Here is a 16,295-nt window from a genome sequence, read left to right as displayed (position 1 = left end):
GGGTCACATGACCTTTAGAGCAAGTGTACCCTTTTAAAAAAATCTAACTTGGATTACTACATAAACAATTCAACCCAAACTAAACAAAAAAACTCATCTTTCACCCACAAATGCGTTTTCTCCTCAATTCAACCCAGGTTACATTTTAGGGGAGCAAAATGACCTATGTTAGATGAGATAACTAACCCAGGTGACTTTGTCCAACTTAGCCCAAGCCCACACACGTGCGTGACGTAAGACGGGGCCAGCCATCGCATGCACCATCTTCTCCCTCACCATTACGTCGCGTGAAGACACGGATGTCTTCTTGCCTTTATATGCAACGTGAAGAGCTCGCATGAAGACTCGTAGATCCATTGATGTAGCACAACCAATGAGTACATAAAAGAAATAAAGGTTGTATGGTGTTAATGAAACAAATATGTAATGGCCATGCCATATTGATCAATATTTATTTATGAAAGAGGGAAATTGTAATCATATATGAGGTTTCGTATAATACTCACGAAGAAGCATATGAATTAGAAATTTAAGTAACTTTGTTTAGTGTTTATTATTAGATATGTAGGGTTTTGTTTTTTTTTAGCTTTTCGTGTTGTCTTACTTCCCTCTTGTGATCCCATATCGATCATCCCCATATAGACAAGGGAAGGGGATAGTTGTAGAAAAAACAAATGAATCAGAAACCCTATCTCTTGATTATCTACATATTAGACTACTTAGCTTGTTTTGCAAGACACTAAAAAAACAAATGAATCAGAAACCCTATCTCTTGATTATCTACATATTAGACTACTTAGCTTGTTTTGCAAGACACTAATGTAATGAATCTCCGCAAGCAACAATATCATCGCATGAATGAGCCAGGCCTCTTAGCGGAAAATAGCAGATGTTTTTATCAGGCAGAAAAACTTGGAAACCTTCGAGAACTCAGCAAGTCAGAAGTGACTGAAGATCATTTGATCGTATAAATCTCATTTGATAGTATTATACAACTGCCAAGTAGAAAGCAAACGAGCCAAGAATGAAGCCATGGGTTGATACGAAAATTTAAAAAGCTGTAATTATCCATTGGAAAGAATAAAAAAAGCTGGAAGCTTATTTGTTCTAGTTTTACAATTCGAGTTTAAATTTGGAGTTGACAGTATAATGGAGATGTATATGCTGCAAAGTGCAACGACCTTGCGCCAAGGATGCAAGTCAACTATCTAACCTGACACAGAGATCCACGGATCATTGTCCTCAACCAGTAAACATAACATCTAAAAAATGAAACATGTACTTTACTTTTCTCAAGCAATTTTATTATCTTGGCTGATCTTGCTCTCTTGGCTGTTTGAGCTTTCGGTCTGTGGGTTGCTATCTCCGGCATTGGCCACAGCCACGGCTGGGGAAGAATCCATTAGACTGGCAGCTATTGCAGCCTTCATGTCCTCGTCTTCCATCTCTGATAGGAGTTCCGCTTCCTCGGTGGATAGGAATTGGTCTGAAGGTTGCCGAGGCCAATTTGTTCTCTGAGTCTGGCGTGGAGCATTTGTGGAGTTGCAAGATTTAGTTATTCGGTCGGCATCTTCAGGTGAAAGCCACTGACCATACCCATTGGAAGCTTCAGAGGATGAGATGGGACACTCTTTTGGGAAGTTTCCTCTCACCAGGAAAATGCTCCAACCAGAGCCCTTTAGTGTGTCCAAATAGGCGGAGAGGTAAAACTTTGAAAGATGAAGAGGGGCTGCATACAGACTGTCGAAATTATACCACTCCCCATTCACTTTCCTGATACAGAACCAATGATCCTGTAAATGACAGATAAACCCATTCTCCAGCTCAGGATCGATCTGAGCAGGCTCTGCAACTGGAGAATCAAGGGGGATGACCTGCAGATCCCAAACCTCTAAAGCCTTTTCTAGTACCTACAAAAGAAAACTAATGGTTTATCAGATGATGAAAATTCTGGTCCTATTCAAGCTGAACAACAGTGGAAGTGCAAATCCTTAGAGAACCTACTTTTCAAAAATGAGCCCAGTGAAAGAACAATCAACCATATACTTCTCTTTATAATCCACAACCTGACCTATTTGGTTTTTCCCTTTCTAAACAATTATAGAGCTTTATGTCCAGACACAAGAAGCTAAACCAGTACACCATTTCTGATTTTTGGAATCCTAAATATAAGAATGGATGTCATGAATATGCTACTGAACTAATGACAATGTAAATTTTAAAATTCAAAATAGATCTAGTTGACAGCAAACATGAAAAAATAAAAAAAGAAGGAAAAAGAATAAGTATCAAACACTTCATTACAAATACAGCTCAATAGTGAAATCACGCCAAGCATATATAGAAATATCCCAAGTTATGATTATTACTCTGCAAATGAGTCTTACTGACAGTAAACTGTATTTGCATCTATCGAGAAACTGAAAGGAGAAATCTGATTGAAAGATTTTATATTTCTAAAAGCTCAGTTTCCAACTGCCATTTCCGAGTACAAAATTTTTCTTAACACTCTGTTTCCAACTTTTCAAGCTTTACATCCAAATCATTTTTCTTTCCTCAAATTGACAGGAATAGACCATAGTAGTCCCACAAGTCAGGAGAGGTAACCTATATCTGCTAAGGCTGTACTCTCCACAGATGCATAAAAACTTGTTAAAATATAAAAACACATCAAGTTCAGACCAAATAATTTACAAGCTGCATTGACAACTTGATTAGCTGACACGCAATGCCTTTGGAAACTAAAACAAAACCTACAGAGCACAATTTCCGCCAGAGCTGAAGGCAAGCAGAATGAAAACACAAACAATAACCAAGTAAACCTAGGTTCAATCAGCAATCTAAATCATTATAGAGAGCCTAAACTCCAATACCGTAACTTAAACGCATCTATGTAGGTGCCAAATCACAATCAGACATTCAAGTACATATCCATGCATCCAAATTGGTCTTCTTAATATCAGGATCTGACATACAGGTATACTACTCATAGTCACTACTTAACTAAAACTACAAAAAGAAAACAAATTTGAAATAGTCTACATTGTAACAATTGATTACCAAGACTTCTACTAATGCTAGTTAATATACCGGAAAAGGTCTACAACCCCAAAATCCTGCTTCACAGACACGAAAATGGGACCTCCAACCAAGAACCTCCGGTCTTTAGGAGACAGCAATAGCTAGCTAAGTGAGTATGAACCAAAACCACTCGATTAATGCTAGTCGTAGTTAACCATTACTATCAGCTCTACCAAAAACATGTTTTTGTTTACAAAGAACAAGAGCCAAAGATTCAAGAAGCGCCTAATCTAATCTTTCATAAAGAACCAATCTTGCAATTCAGAAATGAAAGATACGCACAAACCAGAAGTAAAAGATGAAATTGAAATTGAGGGGGACTGGGAAAAGGGACCTGGATGCTGAAATCGCCGTCGAGGGAGACGTTGTGGGACTCTTCGGAGAGGAAATCGCCGGCGGCGGCGGGGGGAGCACCGGCGTGGACAGAGAGGTGCATCATCTGGCGCTCCTTTCGATCGAGATCGGAGGCGAGGGCGGCCAAATCGAATTCGGAGAAGAAAGGGCCCTGCAACGCCGTGTTGACGCAATGCACGGCGCACAGCTTCGACTCCTGCACCTCGTGGTACAGCATCCCGCCGTTGCTCGAACCTTCCATATCTTCTGACTCTGGGAATTGAATTGAAGAAGAAGAAGGAAACCCTAGATTGGAATCTGTCGTGGAGTTGAAGATAGAAGAGGAAAAAGAAAGAAGATGATTGATATGATTTTCTGGATTCTTTTCTTTCCTTTCTTTTCTGTTTGAGAGCAGTGTGAGCCTGTGAGCCTGTGACTTTGGTTTGTTATGACTCACTCCCCACGTGCGACGGGCCGTTTCTTACACGTGTAAAGACGCGCCAACACTTTAGCTCCTCTCGTCTTTTTGCTCTCACTAATCAAGTTGAGGAGTGAAGCAGCTATGTGTCGGGATGAGAACTTCGCTTCTCTACCAACCGTGCGGCCTTAGAGTTGTTCAACTTCTTGAACTCTCTAAGTCAGCATCGCCTTCACGCAACGGAAACAAGAGCAACACAAGAGAGCAAGAATGTTAGAAATGAACACTTAGGCAATGTGGGAGAAAGAAACTTTGTATTAAGTTTGAGAACTCTTTACAAGGCTTTCTAGGATTTCTAGGATGGTTTGGCTAAGAGCCTTCACCACCTATTTATAGGCATCCTTGCCCTTACCTAAAGTTCTAGAGTAATCTAGGACATTACAAATAAAGACAAAGTCTAGAGACTTCTACATGTCTCTAGGGAAGTCCTAAAATATATATACAAGGCTTTGAGTGTTCTAGAGAGTTCTAGGGATCTCTAGTTGCTTGAGCCTCCTCAAAGGTTCTAGAGAATTCCATAGTCTCCTAGAGACTTCTCGATGTATCCGGACACCTCCGAGGCTTCCCACAATGTTCTAGAACACTCTAGTGTGCTCCGAAAGTTATCCTTGGGCAATGCTTGCTTCGATTATGCCCAAGGAACTTGGCGGGTTGTGACATTCTCCCCCACTCAAGTCGGCGATGTCCTCGTCGCCCTTGCGAGCTCCTCTTGCTCGAACTCGGCAATCTTGTCCTTGAATTGCCACAAGGACTCCTCTTTCTCCCAACTAGCCTCGGACGCGGGCAGCCCCTTCCATTTGACAAAGTATTCGGTATACCTTGGTATCCGCTTCTTCCGCACCTCGCGCTTGGCCTCAATGCTATCTACTTCTTTGTCAAATGAAGTGATCATATAAGCGGGAGCTCGATGGGACTTACCTCGTTCGGGTGCTTCGGCATCTTCATGATAAGGCTTCAAGTGACTCACATGGAACACCGGATGAAGCTTGGTGTTAGAAGGTAGTTCCACTAGATATGCCGCTTTGCCTACCTTCTTAAGGATTGGAAAAGGGACCTTCATACTTCCGTAGCAAACTCTTGTGAAGTCCCTTGTTCGCCTTGTGTTGTGTTGGAATAACCTTCACGAACACTAAGTCGCCGGTTTGGAACTCCAAGTGTCGCCTTTGCCGGTCCGCATACTTCTTCATCTTCTTTGAAGCCTTCTCTAGTTGAGAACGAGCGAGCTCATTGGCTTGCTGCCACTCCTTGGCTGTTTTATATGCAGCGGGGCTACTTCCCGTGTAGCCGGTCACCAACGTGCTTGGAGTCAAGGGTTGTTGTCCGGTTGCTAGCTCAAACGGACTTGCTCCCGTCGACTCGGACCGCTGCAAGTTATAAGAGAATTGGGCAACATCAAGCAACTTAGCCCAATCCTTTTGGTTGGCACTCACGTAATGCCTTAAGTATAGCTCCAACAAGGCATTCACGCGCTCCGTTTGCCCATCGGTTTGCGGATGAAAGGCCGTGGAGAAGTTTAACTTTGCCCCAAGTAACTTGAAGAGTTCCCTCCAAAACCTTCCGGTGAATCGAGCATCTCGATCGCTAACTATGCTCCTTGGAACTCCCCAATACTTCACCACATGCTTGAGGAATAAGCATGCCGCTACCTCGGTGGTACACTCCACGGGTGCCGGGATGAAGGTGGCATACTTAGTGAATCGATCTACCACAACGAAGATGGATCCACAACCATCGGACTTGGGTAGATTGGTGATGAAGTCCATACTTAAACTCTCCCACGGTCTTGATGGAATGGGGAGGGGTTCCAACAACCCTCCCGGATGCTTTTGCTCCACCTTGTCTTGTTGGCACACAAGGCAAGTCTTCACGTATGCGTCCACATCGTCTCGCATATGTGGCCAATAGTAGGTGTCGCTAAGCAATGCCAAAGTGCGATGAGTGCCGGGGTGTCCCGCCCACTTTGAGTCGTGGCCTTCCTTCAGCACCTCCCTCCTCAAGTTGTCCCATTTCGGAACATAGAGCCGCTTCCCCGTTGTGTAAAGCAACTTGTCCTCGAGCCAAAATCGCCTTGTCGTTCCACTCTTGACAAGCTCCACCAAGTTCTTGGCTTGAGAGTCATGGGATAGTCCCTCCTTGATTCTTCCCATGAGATTGCTTTGAGGTGTAAGCACCACGGGTGCTAGCTCGGCTTTCCGGCTTAGGGCATCCGCTACCACGTTCTCTTTGCCTTGCTTGTATTCCAACTTGTAGTCGAACTCGGCAAGGAACTCTTGCCATCTTGCTTGCTTCGGGGTAAGCTTTTGCTGCGTTTGGAAGTAGCTTGTGGCGACATTGTCGGTTCGGACTATGAAATGGGAACCAAGCAAGTAGTGCCTCCAAGTGCGCAAGCAATGAACTACGGCAGTCATCTCCTTCTCATGCGTCGAGTATCGCCTCTCGGTGTCATTGAGCTTGCGGCTTTCAAATGCTATTGGATGTCCCTCTTGCATAAGTACACCACCAATGGCAAAGTCCGACGCATCGGTGTGTACCTCAAATGGCTTGCTAAGGTCCGGCAGCCTTAGCACGGGTTCCTCCATCAAAGCCTTCTTCAAGTCTTCAAAGGCTTGTTGGCATCGATCCGTCCATTCCCATGTCTTGTTTTTCTTCAAAAGGTCCGTTAAGGGTGCCGCAATGGCGGAGTATCCCTTGATGAACATTCGGTAATAATTAACCAAGCCAAGGAAAGATCGAAGTGCGGGTACCTTGGTTGGCGGCTCCCAATCTTGGATGGCCTTCACCTTGCTTTCCTCCATCAAGAGCTTTCCATCCTTGATCTTGTGGCCTAGGAAGTCCACTTCCTCCTTGGCAAAGGAACATTTCTCCCCTCTTCACATAGAGTTCGTTCTCCCTAAGGGTTTGGAACACTATGCGAAGGTGCTCGACATGCTCCTCCAAGGTTTTGCTATAGACCACAATGTCATCGATATAAACTACCACGAACTTATCAAGGTAAGGATGGAATACCTTGTTCATCAAGGTGCAAAAAGTTGCCGGGGCATTGGTGAGACCAAATGGCATGACTAAGAACTCGAACGATCCGTATCTTGTTACACATGCGGTCTTCGGTTCATCTCCGGGTGCAATTCTTACTTGATAGTATCCCGAGCGAAGATCTAGCTTGGTGAAATATCTTGCTCCTCCCAATTGATCAAATAGGTCGGCAATCAAAGGGATGGGATACTTGTTCTTGATGGTGATCTTGTTAAGCGCCCGGTAGTCGATGCATATCCTTAATGAGCCTTCCTTCTTCCTTTGGAACAAGACGGGGGCACCGTATGGGCTCTTGGACGGTTGAATGTAGCCGGCATCAAGCAACTCCTTAAGTTGCTTCCGGAGCTCCTCTAGCTCGGGTGGCGCCATTCTATAGGGAGACCTTGATGGTGGCTTTGCTCCGGGTTCCAACTCGATGGCATGATCCACCTCCCTCCTTGGTGGCAACTTCTTCGGCAACTCCTTGGGCATTACATCTCCAAACTCCTCAAGGATTGCCTCTATTGCTTTTGGCAATGGTTCCGAATTTCCTCCAACCTCCTCATCCATCTTGAGGGTTGCTAGGAATGTCGGCTCGCCCTTCTTCCAAGCTTTGGCGAGTTGCATGGCCGATAGAGCCTTTGTCTTCTCCCTTGCTTGCCTTGCCACGGGCACCACGCAAGGCAATTCTCCATCCGTAACAATGCAAAAGATGTTATAGAATGGAACGGGAAATGCTCGTACCTTGTCCATGAATTCAAGGCCGATTACCATGCCATAGTCATCCATCTTGACCACGGTGAAATCGACTTTCCCTTTCCAAGCGCCGATGTGAACCTCCACATCGCGTGCTACTCCAACAATGGGCGTGGCAGGTGTATTCACCGTCTTCACACTGCCCGATTCCTTCGTGACTCGGAGGCCAAGCTTCCTTGCTTCTTCCGACGTCATGAAGTTATGAGTTGCTCCGCAATCCACCAAGGCACGAATCATCGTGTCTTTTGTCTTGACATCGATGTAAAGCGATCCACCTTCCGCTTGTCGCCTTGGTTGAGGGACGCTAGCCTTCAAGGCATTGAGTAACCGGATGCATCCCATCCTTGCTGCATCCTCCTCCTCTTCCTCGATCCTATGCTCTTGCAAGGTCATGGCTTTGAGTGCCTTCTTTTGAGGGCAATCGCGCATCATATGAGGGCCGTCGCATAAGTAGCACTTCATTTCCCAAGTCTTGTTTGCGGACTTGTCGTGCTTCTCGAACCTCTTCACCTTCGGCTTGTAGCTTGACTCGGGCTTCTCCTTCGGCTTTGGCACGTCTCCCCCACTCTTCTCATAGCTAACCTTCTTCCCCTTGAACTTAGTGTCGCCTTGGTGGCTAGCTTTGAACTCAATAAGGGACTCGGCAGCGGCAATGGCTTGTGACAAGGTTTGCACTTGTCTTCTTTGCAACACAAGGTTTGCACTTGTCTTCTTTGCAACTCAAGCTTTGCCCAACTTTGTAATCCACTCATGAAGTAAATGAGCTTGTCCTCCTCCGTCATGTTGGGCACTTCGAATAGCAAGTTAACAAAGGTGTTGACATAATCCTTGACGCTACCCGTTTGCTTTAGCCACCTAAGCTTCTCCTTGGCTTCATATTGAGCATTTTGGGGATAGAAATGCAACTTGATGTCGTTCTTGAATTCTTCCCAAGTATCGAGAGAGAACGTACCTTGCTCGATTTCCATACTCCTTCGACGCCACCACATAAGGGCATTGTCGGCTAGAAACATGGTAGTCGTTGAAATTTTGGACTCGTCATCCTCAAGCTTTAGATACTTGAAGTACCTTCCCATGTTCCATAGAAAGGTGTCAAGCTCTTTAGCTTCCCTCTTCCCACTAAAAGATTTGGGTTTGAAAGAGTCCAATGCCTTCGTCTCCTTTGGCCCTTGCGACTTGTTAAGTGCAGCCTCTTTGCATAGCACCCAATCTCCCTTGACCTCCTTCACTTCCTCTCGGAGGGCTGTGAGCTCAGCGGACATTTGATCAAGCTTGTCTCGGACCTCCCCTCGGATCCTATCTGCCATAATGTTGAGAGCGCCGTGCATTTGCTCTCGCAACTCTTCCACCATGGCTGCGAGATCCCCCTTTGTCACAACGTCATCGTCAAGTCGAGTGTCAAACTCGACCACGGCCGATTCCACCTTTCCGAGCCGTGCATCAAAGGCAGCATGTACTTCCTTGTGGCTCCTCTTGGCGCCAACAACAGCTTGCTCCACCGAAACTCCTTCTCCGGACATCTTCCTTCTCTTTGTGTTGTACGCGAGCAACTAGGCTCTGATACCACTTGTCACGGGATGAGAACTTCGCTTCTCTACCAACCGTGCGGCCTTAGAGTTGTTCAACTCCTCGAACTCTCTAAGTCAGCCTCGCCTTCACGCAACGGAAACAAGAGCAACACAAGAGAGCAAGAATGCTAGAAAGGAACACTTAGGCAATGTGGGAGAAAGAAACTTTGTATTAAGTTTGAGAACTCTTTACAAGGCTTTCTAGGATTTCTAGGATGGTTTGGCTAAGAGCCTTCACCACCTATTTATAGGCATCCTTGCCCTTACCTAAAGTTCTAGAGTAATCTAGGACATTACAAATAAAGACAAAGTCTAGAGACTTCTACATGTCTCTAGGGAAGTCCTAAAATATCTATACAAGGCTTTGAGTGTTCTAGAGAGTTCTAGGGATCTCTAGTTGCTTGAGCCTCCTCAAAGGTTCTAGAGAATTCCATAGTCTCCTAGAGACTTCTCGATGTATCCGGACACCTCCGAGGCTTCCCACAATGTTCTAGAACACTCTAGTGTGCTCCGAAAGTTATCCTTGGGCAATGCTTGCTTCGATTATGCCCAAGGAACTTGGCGGGTTGTGACATATGTTCCACTAAATCAAGTTGAGAAGGTTGAGGAGTGAACAAATTATGTTATCCATGTCCAGTTTATGGCTACATATGTCTCTAATTTTAGATTCTCTTAGCTTATATTCTGCATTTTATATATTGTGTTTGATAATAGATTCGTAAATTATAAATATACATTATTTTCATTTAGAGAGATATTATGCATGACTACTTTAAACTGACGACGGTTTATTATGTCAAATTCTTTTGGACACTTGATCCCAAAAGAAAAGCTAGCCCAGCAAAAATATTTTGGTCATGTATAGAACAGCCCGTGGCATATAAGATTTTTCTTCTTTACCTAACAGTCTGATTAATGAGAAAAATCATCAGCCTTGTGACATTGTCATATAACTCATATCAGATGTCTTTTTTTCTCCGGTCCAATATCTGATAACTCTTAATCCAGCATTAATTTTTAAGCCTAACTTTTATAATCAAAGTGAGGTCCTCCATCTCTTCCCATTTCTTTTGGAGTTTAATGAAAGGAAGGAAAAGGCTTCTAAAGAGAAACAGAAGAAGCATGTTGTTATTCCATTAACAAACTGAGTTCATCTTGTACATAAGTATAGAACTTCTAAGTTTATTGCATCTCTCCCTCTCAGTCTCTCATACAAGCAGATCATAATGGTTGCTGCCACTTAACAAGAGCCTCACAGTCTTTCTGCCTCCCCAAGCTTCACCAAACTCAGTTCCATATTTTTGAAAAGGAATGAAACCAGAACCCCCTCCACCATTTGGGTGCTGCAGTTAATACAACAAAAACATTACAACTCAAGGACTATTGAGTAGATATCACACTGCAAACTCTACAAGCCTTAATCATAACGATCGGCAAAGCATGCAGTCGAAACAGACATAATCAAGAAGGTTGATTACTAGCATAGATACTGTACTATCTCCACTATGAAATGGTATGATTCCAAGAGTAAGCCAATGTCACAAGAGTAATACCACTTTATAAAGTTGAGAAAATGAATGAAGATAAACAGCTCTACAAGTCAATATTTTTGAGTATCTTGACACTTGAATTATAAAGAATACCGCTGGCTTAATATAGCTCATCAGAAATTGATACAGATACTACGATTAACGATCATAAACTCCTTCCCATAATCTTTTCATACCCCAACTCCAAGTGAGGCATTCACAGAATGACATCATATTCTGTCTTCTCTTTCTATCTGCATTTCCAGTTTTCAAAGTTTTCTATATATTACCCGTTTCTATTAAGTTCTAATATCTCACATCAACTCTAATTGGGGCCTATGAGATACAGTAGCAGTGTCATCCACCTTACATCCATTCCCTCTTATCTCCTTCCCAGGACTAAAATTAATGTCTTGACCAAGTCACCACTAGTATGCAGTAGCTTTAGCTACAGTGACAATTATATTCAGCTTTCTATGTTGCTAATTACCAATTTATGAATTGAGAGACATTTCATTCTACTTCTCCATAAACAAAATATAAAAACAGAACAACAAGCGGAACAAAAAGAACAGAAATTATTAGGTGTGTTTTTCTGTATGAATAAAAGCTACCTCTAAAAAAATATAGAGAGGACAGCATCAACAAAAGTATACCTTGGGCGCTGGTATATACACAATGATTGGGAGCTTATACACCTGCGACAGCGCCTGCAGTATTGACTGTAGGTCAGACCAGTGTTGAAGATAATATACACACAAACATAATACAGAGATAGCAATAAATATATGAAATTATACTATGTTTTATGTTCATGGAAAAGAAATAAGCGTTTGAATTCAGAGTCCAACAATATTCATAAACCATGTTCTTCTGAATTTTGGTATAAACACCAAATCTAACCTTATGGCTAATCTCGTGCTAGGGACCAATATCATTGAAGGCTAAGCTAACCTTAACATTCTACATATACAAAAGCATGTCCCTTTGATTAATAACATCTCCCTTTGAGATCCAATACTACTGATTACACAATGTCAAGTGATGAAAGAGAGAACATGTGAGAAAGAGCTAGACTAGTAGGATGCTCAAAACCTTAACATTCAGAATCCAATACTACTAATCACAAGCACACGCAGCGCGCACACACGCACACACACACGAGTGAAGAGTACTTACCAGCAGCTCCGACTTTCCTCCCCAGAAATTAGGTTTTGTGATACGCTCGCAGTAACTATGGAAAGAATAAAAATAAACATTAGATTTATTATATCACAATGGCATGGCAAAACACCTATCAAAACACCAAACTTTGAGAAAACTTCACTGAAAAAGAAGAAGATAGATGTTCTACCGGTCGAACTTTCCAACAATTGCCTTCCGGACTGCTTCATACTGGGGATGTTGTTTCTCATACTCACTACATGTGAAATCTTTCACAGCCCTCCGTAGCTCCTCTGTATTTTCAAACCACCAGGCTAAGTTTCTAGTAAACAATTCATTCACTCTAAAATACCTTAATGTAAAAGCCTACTTTAAAAAGAGATTACTATGTCTACAAGACCTACAAGAGTAGTGCAATGTCTTCAATCACATTATCACTCAAATTACACATAATGAAATCATGAATAATCTGACCTTAGCCACCAATTTGTTGATGCATCTCGACAATATAGATATAGTGATATACATTATGCAATACTGCCTTCCATAATTTACTTCATACATTGTAGAAGATATAGACATACACGCACAGCATACCTAAACGTTTTTTCTCTTCCCTTTGGGAAAGAGTAGACCCATCATTTGCTGCCATTCCTTTTACCTGATCCATTAAAGTTTATGTTGTGTTTAGTATGAAAGAGAGAGCATTATTACTGGAATGTAGAGTAGATCGAACAGTAAAATCTGAATACCACTGCACGAAACAGACATTGTCCATCGGGAGCAACTCTCTGAACCGTATAGGTTTCAGCTTCCCTTATGGCCGCAGGAGATCCTCTGCCTCTGTCAAAAGTCAAAACAAAACAAATATAACAAGAAATAAAAAGAACTCCAAAGATTCAAGTAGTGAATAGTAGGAAAGTTACAGCAGGGGTTCAGTTTTAGCAAAGAAGCGGTGACGACTATAGTCTCCGAAGAACACCACGGGTTTCGCCGGAGAATAAATGGAAGTTGAAATAGAGAGAACGGGGGAGGAGACGATTTCAAAATGAGCAAATCCATGCTTCAGCTGCTCAAGAACAACCTCTGCTCCATAACACATCCAATGTGAATATTAAAACTACAGTTCATGATCCACGAATGAAAACAAGAGAGAGAAGAAGAAGATGAATATACCATTTGAAAACTTAGGCGCCATAAGAGAGATGAAGATGAGACCTGAAGCAGAACAGCTCGATCAGATGCGTAGTGCAGCAGCAGCCGAAACGGCGTCGTCTCCTGGATGAAGCAACGTCCTAGTGAAGTTTGCAGTGAGGTTTCTATAATGGTTGCATTGACTCGGTAGTTAGCAGGAAGGAACCCCACGTTAATCAATGGAAATGCTCCTCTTGTCGAACGACCATCTGGGCGTGGAGAAATAAAAAAGAACGACTTTCGGTGTTGAAAAGACAATTTTACTCGACTTTGGGCGTGGAAAAGACAATTTACTCCCTGAATCTGGAGTCATTCTGGCGTAGAGGATTTTTCTCCTCAGCTTCTAGATAGATTGTGATCATTGTTAAGGCATCAGCATTGTGACATTGTTCATTCCGATAACATCATTCTGTTAATTTCCTAGCACTTATTTTGGATCTTGATAAAAATGAAGGCAAAATGAATAGAAACAAAAGATATATTATCATTCCCTGTAACAAAATGGTCTATCTTGAATACAAGTACAAAATGAATTGCAGCTTTCCCTCTTTGTCTCTCATACAAGCAGATCGTAATGGTTCCTGCCACTGAACAAGAGCCTCACGGCCTTCCTGGGCTTTCTGTTTCTCGAACCTTTACTGAACTCTCTTCCGTATTCTGCAATGGGAATGAAACCAGAACCCCTTCCACCATTTGTGTGCTGCAGTTGATTCAATTAAAACATTACAGCTAAAGTAGGGTGAGTAGGTATCCCCACAGATTGAAAGGAAAACACGATGCTAAAGTAGATATGAATCATAACTAAGAAAATGTACCATATCTAGAAGCCAAAAAGTCGGCCAAGCCCACAAGAACTTATACTACTTATTCTAGTGCTAAGCATCTCAGCGGTGGAATTGTAAAGACTCATCCTGGCTTAACAGTTTTTGACTTCATCAGTAATTTATAATTTTGAACCACAAAAGATCAGAACATGTTGCTCGCTAAAATTTATGCTCCCAACTCATAGCAACCATTTTCACTATGGCATTATATTCTCTTTGTCTTTCTCTGTATGTTTCTTTTTTATACTAGAGAGCATGAGCTGATTGTACCACATGTTGTATGTCCAGGGAATGAGAATGAAACTCACTTTAAAATTATATAAACCAATATATTTCATATAGCTCTAGTACTTTTACTCCATCAACTCTATTAAACTCAAAAACATAATTTCTGTGATCCAATTTGAAGAGTTCCTGGACATACAAGCTCCTTGAAGTGCAATCCATCCTTATTTACATTCATGTTTCCTTCCTATGACCTAAATAATTATCTAAACCAGCTTATAAGTGCACTAAGAAATACATGTCTATGTTATCATTGGACGCTCCAGAAGTAACTGAGATTGAGAATCATGTTCATCCTTCTATTTTGCTAAGTACATATAAGAAGTAACAAACAAAGAAACAGGGTAAACAAAGTCCAGCATCATACCCCAAAAAAATTGTGGAAAAAAGTCTAAAAGATAGCCTTCCAATGAAATAACATACCTCATGCTCTGGAATATAGACGATGATTGGCTGTCTACACAATTTTGAGAGCACCTGCAGTATCAATGGTCAAAAATCATGTCACATTATAAATAACAAAATGCATTTTATAAACAAGTATGTGACATTATTCTGGTCTTCTATTGTATTAAACAAGACAAAAGCATTTGAGATTCAACATCAAAATCTATGTTGATAATAGCCATACTTTTCTGCACTAAGCTTAAAGCACAAACTCCATAAACTAAGGTACACTTGCCTTTACTGAAGGCTAAATCCTTATATTTTGATTAGCTAAATGCATCAGCCTACTTAATCAGGAGTACATACCAGTAGCTCTGATTCTCCACCCCAGAAATCAGGTCTTTGGATTCGCTGGCAGTAACTATAGAAAAACGTACACATAATCAAAATCACTCCACAATAAGAATACTAAAATCCCCTCTCATAAACTGAAGCTTAAAGAACTTCCAAAGTCATGATAAAAAGATAGATGTTTACCGTTTTAAGGGTTCATCAACAGTAATTGCCACTAAAGCTGCTTCATACTGGGGACGTTCTTCCTCATTCTCGCAAATAACCTCTTTAACAGCCATCCGTAGCTCATCTATAATTTTGCAAAACCCCAGTAAGTTCAGTCACTCAACTATGACGGTCAATATTCATTCAACCTACAGAACCAGTGTAATAATGGTACCATCCGCACATTACCATACAATAATAAGAGAATGTGACCTTATCCACCAACTTGTAGATGCATTTCGACAAAATTACATAACAGAATGAAACAAATACAACACTGCAGTAAGGATTTCCATAAAGTACTCTATAGCTCATACTTGAAATTCAATCCCAAGCGTACCTGCATTGTCTCTCTCTTCCCTTGGGCTAAGAGGAGACCCTTTATTTGCTGCCATTCCTTTTACCTAATCAAAATTTACGTGTGAGAAAGTCCAATTTGATTAAATAAATAAAAAAACCAAAACAAAAAAAACAAATACCAGGGCACGAAATAGACAGCGTCCATCGCCGGTAACTCTCTGAACGGAGTAGCGTTCGACTTTCCTCATGGCCGAAGACCCTCTGCCTCTGTGATTTATGGTTTAAGGTTTCTGAAATTGAACAGCAACATTTAAAGGATTGGATTTTGAGAGTGTGTACAGTAGGAAACTTACAGTGGCGGTCCGATTCTGGCGAAGAAGCGGTGACTGTGGTCTCCGGTGAACGGCGTGGCGTTTGGCTGAGAAATGGACGCGGAAATCGAGAGAAGTGGGGAGGAGACGAGCTCGAACTGAGCAAATCCATTCTTGAGCTGCTCCAGAACAGCCTCTGCTCCGTAACAAACAAATGTGAATATAAATACAATTCATGAAATGGGAGAGAGAGATGGAGTTTAGTACCGTTTGAAAGCTTATGCGCCATGATACAGTGCTCTCGGGACGACGACTGAAGTAGCCAGAGGATAGAGCAAAAGGCTCGAATGCGGTATAGACGACGTCGTTGGATTGACGTTGTTCGGCTGTTGGGCTAATTGCTAGGCCCGGCCATATCAGACCCACCTCAAGATGTACAGGAAAATTTAGTTGGTTATAAAAGGTTTATGATAATTGGTGAATCGGAAGTGTGAAACTACAAAAGGCTATAGATG

At 42.2% G+C, this 16,295-nt stretch overlaps 3 protein-coding genes across 3 annotated transcripts; all 3 read right to left on the bottom strand.

Moving 5' to 3' along the window:
• Positions 1-1,039: 1,039 nt before the first annotated feature.
• On the bottom strand, positions 1,040-4,874 carry LOC101294090 (ataxin-3 homolog). The gene is made up of 2 exons (XM_004302619.1): positions 3,416-4,874; positions 1,040-1,910 (listed from the first exon to the last, which is right to left on the bottom strand). The coding sequence occupies exons 1-2, from the start codon at positions 3,674-3,676 to the stop codon at positions 1,293-1,295; spliced, it is 879 nt and encodes a 292-aa protein (XP_004302667.1). The 5' UTR covers positions 3,677-4,874; the 3' UTR covers positions 1,040-1,292.
• Positions 4,875-10,396: 5,522 nt separating this feature from the next.
• On the bottom strand, positions 10,397-13,274 carry LOC101293503. Its single transcript, XM_004302617.1, has 8 exons — positions 13,098-13,274; positions 12,848-13,007; positions 12,674-12,764; positions 12,519-12,582; positions 12,112-12,214; positions 11,937-11,991; positions 11,414-11,467; positions 10,397-10,571 (listed from the first exon to the last, which is right to left on the bottom strand). The coding sequence occupies exons 1-8, from the start codon at positions 13,117-13,119 to the stop codon at positions 10,437-10,439; spliced, it is 684 nt and encodes a 227-aa protein (XP_004302665.1). The 5' UTR covers positions 13,120-13,274; the 3' UTR covers positions 10,397-10,436.
• A 303-nt stretch (positions 13,275-13,577) lies between these two features.
• Positions 13,578-16,272, bottom strand: LOC101293212 (OTU domain-containing protein At3g57810-like). Its single transcript, XM_004302616.1, has 8 exons — positions 16,048-16,272; positions 15,823-15,976; positions 15,649-15,736; positions 15,510-15,573; positions 15,149-15,254; positions 14,978-15,032; positions 14,648-14,701; positions 13,578-13,815 (listed from the first exon to the last, which is right to left on the bottom strand). The coding sequence occupies exons 1-8, from the start codon at positions 16,067-16,069 to the stop codon at positions 13,672-13,674; spliced, it is 687 nt and encodes a 228-aa protein (XP_004302664.1). The 5' UTR covers positions 16,070-16,272; the 3' UTR covers positions 13,578-13,671.
• Between the last annotated feature and the right edge of the window lie 23 nt (positions 16,273-16,295).

This window comes from Fragaria vesca, linkage group LG6 (assembly GCF_000184155.1).
Source record: "Fragaria vesca subsp. vesca linkage group LG6, FraVesHawaii_1.0, whole genome shotgun sequence".
Classification (NCBI taxonomy): Eukaryota; Viridiplantae; Streptophyta; class Magnoliopsida; order Rosales; family Rosaceae; genus Fragaria; species Fragaria vesca.
Note: the sequence above shows the minus strand (reverse complement) of the source record. Positions and strands in the feature narration are given on the sequence as shown.